The sequence below is a fragment of the Atractosteus spatula genome, chromosome 7, assembly GCF_055471065.1.
Source record: "Atractosteus spatula isolate fAtrSpa1 chromosome 7, fAtrSpa1.hap1, whole genome shotgun sequence".
Lineage (NCBI taxonomy): Eukaryota > Metazoa > Chordata > Actinopteri > Semionotiformes > Lepisosteidae > Atractosteus > Atractosteus spatula.
In genome coordinates, this window is record NC_142712.1 from 44,613,303 (window position 1) to 44,630,499 (window position 17,197).

A 17,197-nucleotide genomic window follows, 5' to 3' on the forward strand; every position below is an offset into this window, starting at 1 on the left:
CACATTTTAGCAGATATTTTTAACTATTATGGTCTTTGCTCATTCAGGATGTGTAATCGCAACATTTGGCTTTCCTTTTTTTTGTGTGTCTTCCCATTCTGCAATGTGTGTTTATGGTGTCACCTGGGGGGTGGCCTCAGGAGCAAAACAAAATGGCTTCCTACTGTCTGTCTTTTTGTAACAATCTTCATATAAACCCACTTACATTTCCTTCAAGGATACAAGATGTATCCAACCCCAGATTGTATCATAAGAAGTGTGCAGGGCACCTTTTTATACCTCTTGTGGGACTATCTGTAGGTTGCTAAGTTCTGGAAATTAGTATTTTCTTGTTTGCTACATGTATTCTGCATAGGAATATATTGTGATGGCACATGGTACAATGCTACATGGTGACTCTAATCTTGGATTTACGCATCTACAGAAATTAATCTGTTGATATGCTGTGACCGTGGCTGAAAAGATGCCTGAGAAAGTTCTTAGGTAGAAACATAGAGGAGAGTAACACTGAGGGGGGTGAGTAAGGTGTACATATGGAGTAGGCAAAATGTTATTCTCTTGTCTTTTTAGTCATAATTTGTTGGAAAACACAATAAAATAAAAAGGTAAAATAACTTTGGAGCAGAATAATCATAGTAGAATACAGCATATGCCTACTGCAGTGATTATGGAGGGGGATATGTTATTATTCAACATTTAAAACTGCACATCATAATGAGCAATTGTCCTTTCAAAAAAGTTCTGCAAAAAATGCAGTAGTTTCCTATGTCAGGGATCACTAAACTACTAGAAGAGTGCTGTTCTCCACTTGTGCACTATACAGCATTTTATTAAAAAAGCTCATTTTCTGTGAGAAAAGGTTAATGCAATGCAACACTGTTACCGGAGGGGGTTCTTTAATGAGTAACACTGTCCCCGTCTCCACCCTGTCTTGGTCAGTGCTCTACAGACTGCGGCAAAGGCACCCACAGGCGCACCGTCTCCTGCAGCAACCCCCAGGGAAGATGTGACCCAACCACCCGGCCTCCTGAGGTGGAGGAGTGCGAGGATCACTCTAAGTGTTATGAGTGGAAGACTGGAGAATGGTCAAAGGTATGGTAAAGTACAGGAAAGCACACACAGTCCTCTCTCAAGCTTGCGATAATTTTGGTCTCATGCATTCTGGGGCATTTTCACACATTTTTATAGTGTTGGTAGTTTTACATATACTTTTAGACCATAATAAATGCATGTGCTTTAAAACCACATTCCCTGTATCAGAAGAAAAGAAAACAAACTAGGGGGTTTGGGAAGAAACAAAGAAATCACCTGCTTTTTAGAACTAATAAAAATTGTAATTAATTGCTTTTAACATTTTTTTATGCAAACACCAGGTCAAGTACTGTATAACCACTAAAAAAATACACAATTACAGAAACATCTGGTAAAGTGCAAACTGCACAAAAAACAAAGAATAAATTTGTTAACAAAGACGAAATTTTGCCATCAACAGAGGTATTGTAACCAGAGTTACTTGGACCACTGCCAAAAACAGCTCATGTTCACAATCAGAAACCATATCTCTTGGCATGTCCAAGGAGAAACCTCTTATTTTCTTACTAGAGTTTGTGTTTCTTTCTTGCTGAAATCATTAGTGTTTCTTAAGCTTCTTAGCTGTTAGACTTAGAAATAAAGATAATGATAAAAATGAATACATGCAATCATTATAGGTATTGTATTTACAAAATCTCAATCCTGCTTAAATTAATTTAGCCTTGAGGTATGTAAACAAAGTGCAATTGAGTGCAGCTCAACCAAGATCAGACTATACCCTGCAGCACTCTTTGCAATCAAGCTAATATACACACATAATAATTAAAAGATAGCAAACATTCTAGTTTAATTAGTAGTGAAATTATACTTGTAGATCCTGCAAAGGATGTAATCCATATTCATATACTGTGCATGCTTCTCTGTAGAACCTCAGCTCATTTTCTCCAGTTCTTTGAAAGCCTTCCTGGGTATTCATATTTTTTTCTTTCGACTCTGAAGCTCAAGCTCTTACTTCAGATATTCCCAATTTTTTTTGTTGAGAAGTATGTGTTTCATTGACACAACTGTTTTCGTATTGTCTCGTTTTGCTCCTTCAGTATTTCTGGTTATTTCATCTGTATTAGGACAAATGGGGTGCAGGGCAGCAGGAAATTGGAAAGCCAGAGCAAGACTTATTGAAATATGCCATTAGAATGCACCAGGTCATTTGATACATGACTTGCGAGGCTGCCATCTGCAATAGGAAGCTGTAATACGCCATGATTTTCAGAGGTGCTGCCCTAATGGGGTCTGACATGTTTTGTTTGCAGTTCTACTGGAGATCTAGTGCCTATGTTATAAACACAGCTGCTTACTAACTTCATGCATTCAAAATACAATACAGTCATGTTTTATACAGTAGTTAGGTTCCAGTCATAGCACAGAATCGCATATAACAAGAGCACCCACTTAGACCCTCCTATTTCCCTCCCTTGAACAAATAAAATCAATCATAAGTGTATTAGTATGTGTATGTATGTAGTATTATGAAAACAGTAATGCAGTAAATACAATAATGTACGGTATACAAAATAGGTCAAATAAAATTTAATATTAAAATGCAGGGAATAATGCAGATCTACAGCTGTCACAAATAGCCTTCTGTAGCGTAAGAATTAATTTCTGCAAGGCCTTCTTCGACACACATAATAATAATAACATCACTTTATTAACCCTTTACAATTTCCTACAGAGCTATTCCTCTTATGTTGCAGATCTGAAAAGTTCCTTATTGCAGTAGATGTCAGGTTTATATAAAATTGATCATTTTTCTTTCATTAATCTTGAATAATTAAGGAAAATGCATTTGGGATTATACAAAGATAACTATTTTACCTTAGAATACTTTTACTGTACTGTACATGTCTTTTGATAAGGATGGTTTTTGGCATAAACTTCCTTGAAGGTGGTAATAGCTCATGGCCAAGGTAAAACAATTGTGCCCTATCTCCTTTAATTCGCAAATTCTGTGCTAGTGCATTAAACAGAACTCTTTTAGATCTTTAAACCCAATTCAGACCCCTTTAGTTCAAACCCAATAAGGCATAGCCTGTACTCAATACTGCCGGGAGATCTCTGTGTTCTTGTGACGCTTTTCCAGATCAAACAGTGGACTCCCACATTGCTTCTGAAAGGTGTCTGCTTTTCCATATTTCCTAAAGAAATCTATGCTGATTCATTTGTTAAATTCCTAGGGAGCCTTGTGAAATGTATCACATTCCTTGTTAACATTTTAGAATTGAAGAGGCACCCGGCCAGTTTTATGGAATTTCTTACAGTACATTTCGGCTTGTGCCATATTTTGCAGAAGGAAAATGAGTGGAAACAAATTCGTCCTTACTTTGTAGACTCAAGGACAGTACATTGACCATGGGACTGGAACTATAACACATTTTTTTCATTTAACTAAGGCTGAAATCTTGATGTAGTGTCTTTGCTTTTTAAACTCTATAATAATCAGTAAGGAAATATTTAAGGTCTGTCATCAGTTTTGTAACTCCACAGAGTAATCACCCAAATCACATCTAATCTTGGATGATGAATAAATGTTATTTGCACTATTAATTCATTTACACTGTTAGGTACTGTTCTGTTACTGTTCTAGATCTGTTACTGTGACAGATCACCCTTTGAGGTTAGCTGAGTGTGGAGAATCTGCACACATTAAAACCCTTGTTTATTCGAAATAATGTGGTGACTGGACCAACACTGTTATATTTTAACCTTATTCGGTCTTTCGGAATTCGTTCCAACACTTAATGTACTCACCTTTCTCCATCTTGTACCTTGAGAATAAGTAGCAGTGAAATTAAAATGTTTCCTCAACCAATTACGGAACCACCCTACTGCTTTCATTACCTTACCGGCAGGCCAGCACAGCAACGACTGAGGCTGCTACTCCATGAGAGATTTCCCTCCTCTCAAAACCATTTCTGTCTAGGGGTCTCCCTACTCCCTGAAAACTAGATGGAACCTTTAACCTTCCACTACTAAACAACTATCTCTGTAACCTCAACCAAATATCTCACCCAAACCTGAACAAACAATTATTAGAATTCCCACCGCAAAACATCTAAAAGAAAGACTCCATCTCTTGCTAAAATCTGAGCCAACTTTTCCCTCAGACAGCCCTGTCCTTTCCCTAGAATAGTCTGTCCGTAAAACCCCCCAACACCCACTGGGATTGCTGCTGTACAACCCGTACTTTCTGGGGTTTGATCTTCACCCTCTTGGCATCTCACTGCAAGACCCAGATTTTCGCCGCCACAGCTGACAGCAAGGATATTACCCATAACTCTAAGTCTTACTGCGAGACCTAACCAGGAGTCTTACTTCAGAAGTCTTGTAACTGGGCTCTCACTGTGAGACCCATTAGCTCACTGTCACACCTGACACTGAAGGTCTAACCCAAACCTGAGTAAAAACCATCTTCTCCCTGAACCCTTATATAGGGAAAACTAGCTTCACACAGGTGACACCCTTTATAATTTATTAAATATTTTAGATTACATTATTTCTGTGTATCTGAAGTATTTTTATTCCTTCCACTGGTGGACTAACCCATACTTTACACTCTAGATCCAGCTTCTCTTCTATACTTACAGTGAAACAGCACAGAAACTAGAAAAAATAATACATGGATCTCAGTTTGCCCTTGTTCAATTAAGGTAAAGGACAGATGGACAATGTGGAATCCAGTAATTAGACTAAAATTGAATTTAAAAATTATGAAGATGAAAGCAACAAGACTATGGTATCTATCAACATTATAAAAGTACACAAATACTGTAGGCAATTGTATTGAGAGATTTGTACATAGAGGTAACACGTATTTTCTTTAAATAGACAACAATAGGAAAGTCTTTTGTAGAACACTTTGAATAAAATGATTGATCTTCCAGTTCCCAGATGTTCATGGAGTTGAAATCACAAAGGTTTTTTTCTGTTTTTTATCAGAAGCTCAAAAGTGAAAAAGTGAAAAGTTTTTCTCCTTGCAATGAAGATACCAAAAGTCAGTGGACATAGAAAGATGAAGGTGATTTGCATCACCTAGATGTACAGTATGTGATTATAATGGAATGGTACCTCCAGAAAGAGCTTAATCCACTGGGAAGAACACTGCAGCTCTCTGTTGGACCGGTCAGTTTCGACTGCCATTATAGGCTTAGGGAGCCTAGAGGAAGTGTATTTAGAGCAAGACCAATCAGGTACTGTAAATGGTACCATAACAGAGAACAAAAGACTAGTTACATGATCACCAGGAACAAAAATGTCATGGGTCTCCCAGACTGTATTACTTGGAACACAAAAATTACCTACCATTCCAAGTTTTAAATGTATGAGTTCCAGACACTTGCTGTCTGTGCCTGGGATCTTCCACACTCATAAATACTGTATAAGAAATGCATTTAGTAAATATTGATATTTGTGCATTAAGCAGCGAACACAATCTTTAGGAAATACAACCCTATGAATAATCATGTCATTAATAAATGTCATTAATAATACATTAATGATACTAATACATATATACTAGCTTGGCAATGATTTTTACTAAGTTTTACAAGTTATTGGTTCCAAATTTGCTTTAACATGTGGGCAAATACTTAGCAAATTACATCCTTTATTTTTTAATTAACTTACCAACCAATAATCAGTATATGGCTTTTTATGGGTATTCTAGAATTGCACTGATGTTTACTGTGTAAGGATTTATAAGATTGTGCCATGCAAAGGGTTCTTTTTGCTAGAGTACATAGAGGTCTTAATTATGTTCCATAATGGCCTACAGTATGCATTTATTATGGTGTTATACATTACTTTTATTTGATCAGAGGGACAAGTCAGAAGTCATATACTGTACAGCTAATACAATCATGTGGTTAATCAGCTGTATTCAGTTGTGAACTATAATTACCATAGCCTACTATTACTTTGTAATTATTCATCAGCTTTTGATCAAATTATGAGATATGATTGGCTTAAACCAGCTATGTCTTTTTTTTAATATAGTAATTTGTTGCATCAATCTTGAGGAATAAGGTATCCTAGATGCATACACAAAGTTTCATTTCAATCATCCACATACTCAGAGAAAACGTTACTTGAATGTTTTTTTAACAAATCCAGAATGATGGACATACTGTACCATGTATCTGACCTACTGTACCATACACATACTGGAAAAACAACGCGTAGGGAATAATGTACTGTAACATAGTGCACTAAAGTTGTATTTCCGTTGGTTGTAAAGAAGAATAATTTTCAAAATTGTGACCTCCTTCAGTAAATCCATGGTATTGCATCATGTGACCAGACCTTGAAATTTCACTTCCAAATTCACTGTAGATCCATGTCAGTTGTGGTACAGCTTGAAGTTTAGTAAATCTGGTACACCATACCACTAAGATACAATGCAGTACATGCTAATTACATAGACTTTAAATTAGATTGATTTGTGGCTACCGTGTTTTTTAAGAGAGCAACCTCTATGATGTTTTAATTTAGATATTTTTAAATTTCTTAAATCGTCAAAAATCCAAAATGTTCCATGTGATCTGGTATACATTTCACTTTATGTGACTGCTTCATATATGCCTTTTCAATTCTGCTGAATTTACCTAAATTGGAGTTTTTTCCAGGGGTTTGGAGATAATAGTAAAAGTAAAACAAAACAAGGAAGTGTATTTAGAGCAAGACCAAGCAGGTTCTGTAAATGGTACCATAACAGAGAACGAGAATACAAAAATTAGTGTTTCAACAACTTGGTTGCTTGTTACAATTATGTCATTCTCTTCATAAGCTTGGCACATTAGTTCTTTTCTGTGTGCTTTTTCCATGAATTTCACTAGGCTTGACATTCAAGAAGTATAATCTCCTCATTACCTGTGCCCAATCAAGACTTTAATGAGGTGATTTAGTGCTTATGTAGTTGTCAAAAAGTATTTGAGTGTAATCACTGTCAAATATTAACAATTGAAATTATGCCAAAAAACATTTGATCAAAATCCAAATCTGTATGGTTTATTTTTCCTAAAATGTACATAAATAGATTAAAACATTTTTTTAATGCTCAGTATATTAAAGTTTGTAGAATACTTTTTTTGAAGGCTTAACTTAGTGTAATCATTATCTGGCAACATTTCTGCAAACCTTATGAAATAGTACAAAATAGTATTTGGATTACTTGACAGTATGAGGTAGACTATTAGTACAGTATGTTTGGAAATTTAGGCAAGCGATATTCCCCTTTCCTGTCTCAGTAATAAAGTGTATTAGATTTCCACTCCTAAAATGTTTTTTTTCCTTACTCATAATCCTTTTTTGTGCTGTAATTTAATATTGGGTTTAATGGATGCATTTTTAAGAACAAATGCCAAACATGCATTTGATGGTCATTTCATCTGGGTGATAAGGGGCCGTGAAATCGCTTTCACATGTAAGAACAATGAAGTGAAGTGGTTTGTTTCTCCCCTTCTACTTCCCCAGAAGGTCAGATCTTTATGTTGCAGCATAATCTTTGTGACCACATCTGTTTTTATGATTAAAAATGCTGACAAACTTTAGAAGCTTGTTTCTCAAAATGGCAGAATAACTAAACGTTAAATTCTACCCTAGAGCTTAACAAATCTGTAAAACACATCAAGTCTCTCAAAGCAAAATTACAGGCAAGATTATGTAACATTGGAGTTAATTTCAAAAGGCTGTCTCTCAGCAATAAGATGCGAACAGTGGTCAGTGCTAAAGATCGAACTGCACCCTAGTCTAAAACCCCTACACAAGAGCTTGTTTCCTAGTCTGTGGTAGGAGAGATTTGACTGTACAGGTATACTGTATGTACTCTGTGTAAAATTGTTTTTTCAAACAACATCAGAAATGCAGTTAAAGATTACCAAATGTGGTTTAGTTGTTTTTATTTTAAAAGGAAAGAACATCTAGCATTAGGCAAGTCCTTAGGAGAAGATTTCATGAAAGATTTTCCTGAATTTCATGTAAGACACCAAATTATTTAATCTATTCCATTCTTCAGCATCAGTTGTCTTTTCTAAACATGCTCCAAGTTATGAACCAAAGTACCAGGTTTCTAAGACACTCTCATAAATTGCTTCCTGTAATTGCAGATATTGTGGTATTAATGATTTTCTTTAATAAACTCCAAGAAGAGGATTATAAGTAATTATTGCTTTTTGTATAAATGTAAACTAGGGATTCATAATTTTTAACTACATTAGATGACAAGAAATGCACTATGTTGAATATTCTATTTGTATAGCACAGATAGCCGATACACAGACCTAAAAGAAAAACAACTTTAGGCTGTAACACGTAGCAATACAGTCGGTAATTACTGTAAGCTTTGAAATCAAATGCATTGAATTGTACTGATAGCCATTTAACGAAGCTGCTTTTGTCAACGATATAAAAAGGCATTAGATTGCATATTGGAAAGATGAAAGAGCTCAACATTATTTGTCTCTTTGAATTAAAGGGACATATACTGTACTAGTGCGTCATTTCAGCTTATGTTATTATACTATGTAGCATCTGCATTTGAATTTTTAGTTTTTACAACTATTTTTGTCAGGGTAAGGATTCCAAACTGTTTTTTGTAGAATGTGAGCCAGGAATTCTGGGATAAAGGGCTTATTTGTATACTGGGCTATATGTATACCAGATGGAAAGTCATGTCACAGCTGTGAAGTTTAACTCTCTATGTTATAATGGCTGGGCTGCTTACATAACCACAATGGGAAGTGATTGTATCATGTCATTTTACTGCACATTGATATTCTCTCAATCTGGTTCTGCTGTTAAAACTGTCTGACAAACAAATATAACACACAGTTTAGATAAAAAAAAACAATAACATCTTGTTCTTTTTGACACTTGTATGCAATGTCAGTGATATCACAGAATCATCACAGAGACTAAATATTCTCAGCCACATTTTTCTCAGAGAAATAAAAACAGATCTGATAACATTTTGACATCCAAAGCAATGCAATACTCTGATCTTTTACATTTTGGTGTGCTAAAATACAACTTGTAGCCACATTAATATTGGTAAAAGCACACAATATTTGCACTTTTGAAACATCTACCAATTAAGAATACAATAATTTATTTTCTAGTTTCCAGCATTTGTTTAGGTTTCTGAGTACCAGCTTCAAAATCATCCCCGCGTACTAACTCTCCTACTAATCTTTCCACTTGTGTTCTCCGATTCCTCTGTGTCCTCTGTCACATGCTTAAAAGCCTCTCATAAGCACATGACAGCTTATGCAGGGCTTATGTTCACTCTCTATAAATAATCAATGACAGCCTTTTCACACATTCTCCCATCTTTTAGCCTTTCGATCTGCATGTCTGAAGTGGTCTAAGCTTTATACAGAAATGATTCTGATGTAAACATTTAATGGTTTCTTTATGATGTAATTGATTATGTGATTTGTCAGTGTCTCAGGACTCCAAGTTGTGATTGATACTGTAGTTTCAGTGCCTTGTTGTTTCTCTGCCTTATCTGTTGGAAATTTAAACAAATGTACTCATAGCACATGGTTGCATTTAGAACACATTTCTTCTTTTATTCTCTCTGTAAATCTGTGAGCTGCTTGATGACCGTGGATAAGTGTTAGTGCAACTTTTCCTTGTTAGTTGTATAATGTAGTCTTGCACAGATAACCAGTAGGAGTAATAAAGTTGCACTGAACAGTCACCACCTGAAAAGCCACCAAAATGCAAACTCTGGTTTCTGGTTCAAACTGGTTCTCAGCATTTCATTCAAGTTCTGAACATGTGTCTGTGCTCCAGAAGGACTTGTGTTTGCACACATTACTTGTTCTGGAACTGCAGTCTACACATAGGGGCCCACAGACTGCCTCAAAGGTCAAAAGTGTTTAAAGACCCAGAAGCTTAAACTGAATCTCTTTTTAGAAGAAAGTATGTTTTGTTGTGCATACACATAGGTATTACCACACCACCACCATTTATTGATATTGAGTTAAGGTTTAGGTCAGGAATATTTTTAAATGTTTTTCAGGTTTTACCTGGTTGAAGGTAATGAAACAATCCTAGTAAAGGATTTTCAAATAATTCTTAAGTTATAGCTCTCCCTCTTTTCAATGGTATTTGTGCTGTAATGTGCTACAGTTTAATTATACAATACAGTATGTTTTCATTGAATGTGAAACATTCAGTTCCTGCTTGTAAAGCCCTTGAAGCAAGTCATAGAAATAAATGAATGTATACAAGATAAAGGCTAAGCAGTGACATCCTTTTGCTTTCTCAACAAGAAAGCAAAAGACGTTTCTATTGCCATAGTAATTGTAAATTTTTAAAAATGTACATGCATCTTATTAATGTCATCTGCATGAGGTGAAGAAAAATTTGTTTGTTTGTTTTAAACTATTATCAAAGCACTCTATTCCTAAAGCAAGATGGCATCCTGATTTAATTTATTCTTACAATATTGAAGGATAAGTTTATTATAATGCATTAAAAAGTCATTGAGATAAACATATTCACTTTAAATAAATGTGGCATTCATTTATTAACAATGTATTCAAGCACAGCCAACTGGCAGACTGCCACCCTTGTGTACTGGGTTTATATCTCTGTTACCAGTCACCAAACAGATGAATCTTATCTGTATTCCTTCAAAATTTTTACTTAACTTCAGCTTGTCTAAATAACAGATGGCGAAATAATAAAAGACATGATTCTGTAATCATTTCCCCACTTTTCTTAACAAAATCTGCATTTGCATTACAATAATGTTTAGTAATCTCTCTCAGTATTTTACCCAACTTTTTCAATGGGCCCATTTTATACAGTATATACAGTATTACAATTATTACCTATAATAATTTTTAAGGCAGAGTAAATGCTGACACTTTAAAATGGTAATTTGTAGCAAATGGGGTATTTGAAGAGGGGACCCATTCTTTATTATTTTTATTTATATTGATTTGTTAATTTGCTTTTTAGTCCTAATTGATATGTTGAGACTTTTAAACACAAAGAGACTTCTAACAAACATCACCCCCACGACCACCCAGCCCATGCAAGGTACATAGGAACATCTGTGAAAACATGTGGTATAATATTCACCTGCAAGAAAGCATCTAGTTTATTCAAAAGGAAGTTGTCACTGGAGAATTTACAATGCCAAACTGTTATTACTCAAACTGACATCTTTGGGTTTCAGCATGAGAAAGAGAGAGGCTTTGGAGTTATCAGTTCCTTTTTCAGTGAGGAGTCAAGAACTGAGGACATCTGCAGCAATGCTGAATACGTTTGAGCCCCACAGGGGGCAGGATGGGAACTGCTAGACAGAGTGTCCCCTTTCCCCTTCATTCTCCCTTGTTTGCAGTTATTAGGATGATAGCTGAGAATTGATATGTGAAAACATGCAACGGTATTCCAAATTAAGTGGTTATAAAAATAACTGGCTTTTCCAATTTTAGAAATATTTTATAAAAATGTATAACATTTTCAACACGGACTGTATTAATAGGCTGACATATTTTATTGCTGTTCCTTTTATCCTAATATACAATGCAGCTGCAGCCATTCAGAACGTGCAGTAAAACTCATTGTCACGTTAAACTGGCTTCACTTTGCAAGCTGTGTTATTCACAGGCCAAAGCCAATCGATAGGGGGCACTTGTGTGTTAGATGTTAGTGAAATTATTAGTTCATTTAATCTGTTTCATAACTGTACTTCTTTAAACCCAATTAATATGAAATATCAATATGGAATTATGTATCTAAAATGAAATTTTTGTAGCTGAAAATTAAAATAACCAAAGTATTATAATGTCTCTGAATATCAATAAGTTATATCAATAAGTTGTGCAGTCCCGCATCAGATTATTTGAAAAATACCGTGGCATGTGTCTTGCGGAACAGCCCATTATACCTCAAGCATTCTGAATGGCTGCATCTGTAGTTCTGAAGCACCGGTTCTGTGTTTGTTCCTTTTAAGGGTGTGGTCATATTTTCATTTTACAACTATAGTTAGCCCTTTACAAAGAATGTTCAGAGTAGACTTAATGGAGGTGATTAACAATATTAAACAGTTTTTTTATGCCTTCAAAAATTACAATTTTTTTATTCTCGTTTTGAACAGGATTTACAGTATGTAATGAATTTCCTACTCCCTAATTTGGAGCCTACGGTATTTATATATGTAGTAGCTCAGGTGGGTAGCTGTGTCAGCATGCATAGGCTGCAAAGGAACAAGTAATAGGTTTATTCCATGCTGAAAAAAAGAAGAAAGAAAACACAACATTTCGGCCGTGGAGCCTTCTTCAGGTCTGAGAAAGACAAGGCCGCCTTCTTTTTTTCAGCATGGAATAAACCTATTACTATATATAATATAGACACCTGAAGAAGGCTCCACGGTCAAAACGTTGTGTTTTTTCTCTCTTCTTTTTTTCAGCATGGAATAAACCTATTACTTGTTCCTTTGCAGCCTACGCATGCTGACGCAGCTACTACTATATACAGTATAATATGTGTCTGTCTCTCAAACCTTGATAGCTCAGAGAGGATACTGTGTGCAGGATTGCAGGAATCCCTTGGTTTTGCAGATGTATTTTAATTTTTGGAAAATGTCATTCTCTTAATGGCGACCCACATGAATACTGATGTTCAAGTCTATGGCACTGCTACCGGCTTACTCTCCACCATTCAGCACCTTGACAGATCGGTATCTGTTATTATCCGAGGTCAAGTCAAGTACAGATGCTGGGTTGTGTGAGGGTTTCAAATCTTAAAATTTCTTTCTGAAATATACTTTATAGTTCCTGTAATGTTTACTCATTTGCAGAAGCTATCCTGCACAGACACTTTTCCTGATTCAAACATCATTTGCTTATAATTTACTGATAGGTTGTTAAAAACAAATAAACTCAATTATAATGATCTAACAGTGAGATAAATTGAGAACAGAGTCCTGCAAAGGATAAAATAGTTATTTAGCATTGTGTGGGCACAGTCATATGGCGATCTCTCATATAGTTCTTGAACACTATAAAAATGCATTCATCCTGTTTTAACAATAATATGATTAAGAATTTTGAGAATTAGGAATATGTTGTATAGCCCTACAGTATTTGGGCAATATTAAAACAATATTAAAGTTGTATCTTTACTTCTTGTGTACTGTTTTTTAGTGTTCATCTTCTTGCGGAAAAGGTTTGCAGTCAAGGGTTGTTCAGTGCATGCACAAAGTGACTGGGCGCCATGGCAACAACTGCCCAGTTGTGCTGAAGCCTCCAGCTTACAGACAGTGTCACCAGGGGGTGTGCAACGAGAGAGTGAATGCGAACACCATCACATCCCCAAGGCTCGGTAAGACAGTGCTATTCATAATCAGTAGAACTTCCAAGGTTATTCACACCGTCACAGTGCTTTTTCATTTTTTTATGGAACTCATCTATAAAGGCAGCACTTATCAGCAATTAACACTTAGATGCCTCTGATCTCATTACTGGAATGCTGTTTTGTTGTCTTTTCTACGTAATTTGACTCAGAATATTTATTATTTGTCTTCAAGAGCCTTCAACAGTTACTATCTCCACACATCATAGTTCACTCTCTTAGTTCCTCCGGCTCTAGGCTGCTCAGCTCTCCAAGGACTTCACATTGTACGTTAGGGAACCAAGCCCTTTCAGCAGGAGCCCCTCGTCTTTGGAATACACTTCCTGGCCATATTGCAAATGCTCCTTCTGCTCATGTTTTTAAATCTCTTTGCAAAACTTGTTTTCTATGACCTTCAATTCTTAGCTTAATTTGTTCTTTTAATTTATTATATATATTTTTTTGTAATTTATTATTCTCTTTTTCTGCATACTGTACAATTTATATGTACAGTATACTGTAATTTATGTAAAGTGTCTTGTGAATACTCTGTATTGAAAGGTGCTGTACTGTATAAGAATAAATTTTAGTTTATTTGTGATTATGTATCATACACAGTACAGTTCACTGTATGCTCTAACTGCCTGAGAATATACTAAAACTTTAAAAAATCACCTTAATCAGCATAAACTCACATGTAACACAGTAATTTCAAACAAGTATCCCTTAATTTTCAGAAAGGTAATTGGATGAAAGAAACAATCCAGTTGACTTAGAAAGCTAAGAATTCTTTGTTGTGTTTGCAGCGTTCTGTAAGTTTGAAAAAAGAGGATTAGACAGAGGTTATGTTTAACCCTTTTCTTTATCTTCCCATTCAGCTGCTCTCACTTACAAGTGTACAGCAGACCAGTGGAAAGTCTACTGCCAGGTGATCCGAGAGAATAACTTGTGCTCAGATATGAGGTGGTACCTGCGCTGCTGTGAGACCTGCAGAGACTTTTATGCCAGTAGAACTTATCAGAGGAAGTAATTGCATTATCATTTGTGTCATATCATGCTTTTTCATTTTTAAACATTGTTATGAAGTTTAGGGATGTGGATTTAAAAAAAAAACAGCTGAAATGCAAGATATGACAGTGCACGTTGATTCTAAAGCTTACTTTTTATAATGACTTGAATTTTTTATGCTGTTACACCAAAATAGTAACTTATTGCCTTAAAAACATTATTTCCAGGAACCTGTTGTCAGGAGGTCTGTTGTACAGCATGTTTGACAACCCTTGGTTCATGAAGGCTTTCAGTCAACCACATTTTTCACAAGCCACTGGCTGGCCAGTACCCTAAGATGGGCAAATGTGACATGGTTTCATTTCAATTCCATGGTCAAGTATTATTATTATTATTATTATTATTGCCAAAGCAATTAAAGCACAAAGGTTTAACATTTTCTGAGACACACGATTTAAGAACCAACTGTCATGGACAGAATGAATATGTACAGTATGGGATACATTACTAGACAGAAAGGCACAACACATTATTCACTGTAATCAGACATTGTCTTGTATGGAGATGGTTAGTCAATAATGCAGTGCATTCTTCAGTCCACAAGGTCCCCTTTCTGTTTCAATTAATTCTTGTCGTTATGGTCCATCTGTATGGCAAAGTCTAGGCCTTGTTCCATATCACAGTTTCAGTGTCCAGAGGCTTTCTAGATACTGGGACTGTGCTATAACCAACCAATTGTATTGACGTTAAATGTGATTTTTTCCTTGTCAGCGTTCAGCGGGTTTATTCAGAGTACATGATTTTACTACTAAGTGGGGTAAAACTGATAAAACGTTCACATGCCAGTCCGCACAGGAATAACATTGCAGCTTGAAAAGCATGTAGTCAAGCCAAAATGCCAACCACAGAGTGCGCCATTAGTGACTGAAAATCTCACTTCAGCAAGTTCACATGGGTGGATAAGTATCTGTGGATGAAAGGGTGAGATTTAATTCATTTTGGCACAGATTTGATTGGAAGAATTTACAAATAATGGATTACTGCTTGACACCAAGAGATGTCATGGAGGCCACACCAGCATATTTGAGGGTTTTTTTGACATTTCTAAACTGCAAAATAGGGCCTGGTGCCACAGAGTCATGCCAGCAAGGCTTGAATGTAATGTCATGTCTGAAGCAGGGCACTATCATTAATGTCATCTCTATGCCCAAAGACCAGGCTAGAGTCAAATTAATCATTTACAGTATTATTCTGTGCCTGTGTCTGTTTTTTATAGAATTTACGTTGGAAATCTGTGAGATTTTCTGGAGGGCAGTTCAACCCATTTAGAAGTATAGATACTTTATGTATGCCAAGTTTAACCACTTAAACTGACAAACCTACAGTAGACCCTGCTGCACATTGCAGTTAGCTACCATTGAGATCAACAAACATGTCAATGTAAAATCATGTTACAAATTTAAAGTGAAGCCCTCCTGCATAAATGGTGCCTAACCTTAACAACTACACTATGTGTGCTTTAGTATGGTGTACTAGAACAGGGATAGACAACTCCAGTCCTCCAGTATCAAGTTCCTGTAGATCCTTTCACTTCGTTCCTGACTTTATCACCATGTAGTTAAATTAACTCAAGGTGATTTATGTTAAATGAAGTCCAGAAACAAATGCGGCATTCCAGAGTGGAGTTATTTACCCCTGCTCTAGGTTCAGAAAGCTAATACAGTTGATCATTACTAATAACATATATTTCTGCTGATGTTTTTCAGTGAAGCAGTGCAGGGCTACGTAAACACACAAAAAATTTAAAAAACAAGATCAAGCACACAGACTTCTTTACTTTGTATTAATCCTATGGTGAGACTACATCCTGACAAACATACAGTAGCATATTGTTATGACTATTGATGGGCTCATATGTATGAAGAATGTTCCCATCACCTCTTGAGCTCTACAATCAACCCACATTTTTATCTACCTGAAGACCTATTCTGTTGGTTACACTTGTATCTGGCTGTGACAAGGCCAGGTTTAAGCCCTGGCTTCTCTGGTTGCTACACTTACACAGACTATGATAAAAATTGCCATTTTGGGAATGTTCTTTTGTTATTATTGTTATTAATTACAGTTTGTGCATTAATAACCTACAGGGGCTCAATCCGCTACTAATCCTGTTAACATGTTACAACGTGAGACATTCTAAAAAGAACAATTGTATACTTATTAGTGATGGCATGCTTGCTTTCACACATTGTACTGTTTGTCCATAGTAATTAATATCCTTCCAACATCAACAGTGAAGGGCACACATTGGGGACATGTATTTGCAGTATTAAAAAGTCAAAATTATTGAAACAATAAGTTTGCCATTTTATATTTTGTTTTATATTTAATTTTTTCATGTATACATTTTGCTTTTATTTTCAATCAAAGCTGCAGAATAATTAAAGAGGCTTACTTTAAAGTGATTTTACGTAATTGTCTTGAGCAAGCGAAATGCAGTGTGAAATTATTTCACTGACACTTGCCCGGTTTTTGCCCAAAATAGTATACTACATGTGTGCACTTTTAAGTACAATATATTAGAATACCTTTTAATTGTAAATGTTAAGTCTTATGTTTTGTCTGTCAAAAAGAAAATTCTAAAATTCGAAATTCTAAAAAATCAACAATTGTTTTCCTGTGGCTAAAAATTAAGAACCAGTAGTTTAACCAGAGTTTATGGTTAAAGCCTAAATAAATGAATAAGGTCTAC

At 35.6% G+C, this 17,197-nt stretch overlaps 1 protein-coding gene across 1 annotated transcript in view; it reads left to right on the plus strand.

The window, feature by feature from the left end:
- The window catches only part of adamts17 (ADAM metallopeptidase with thrombospondin type 1 motif, 17), a 140,545-nt gene extending 126,015 nt beyond the window's left edge, over nucleotides 1-14,530 (plus strand). The window contains exons 21-23 of the mRNA XM_088921470.1: nucleotides 940-1,092; nucleotides 13,251-13,428; nucleotides 14,316-14,530. Coding sequence (XP_088777596.1) covers nucleotides 940-1,092; nucleotides 13,251-13,428; nucleotides 14,316-14,467 — 483 coding nt within the window. The 3' untranslated portion in view covers nucleotides 14,468-14,530. The remainder of the gene's footprint in view (nucleotides 1-939; nucleotides 1,093-13,250; nucleotides 13,429-14,315) is intronic.
- Nucleotides 14,531-17,197: the final 2,667 nt, after the last annotated feature.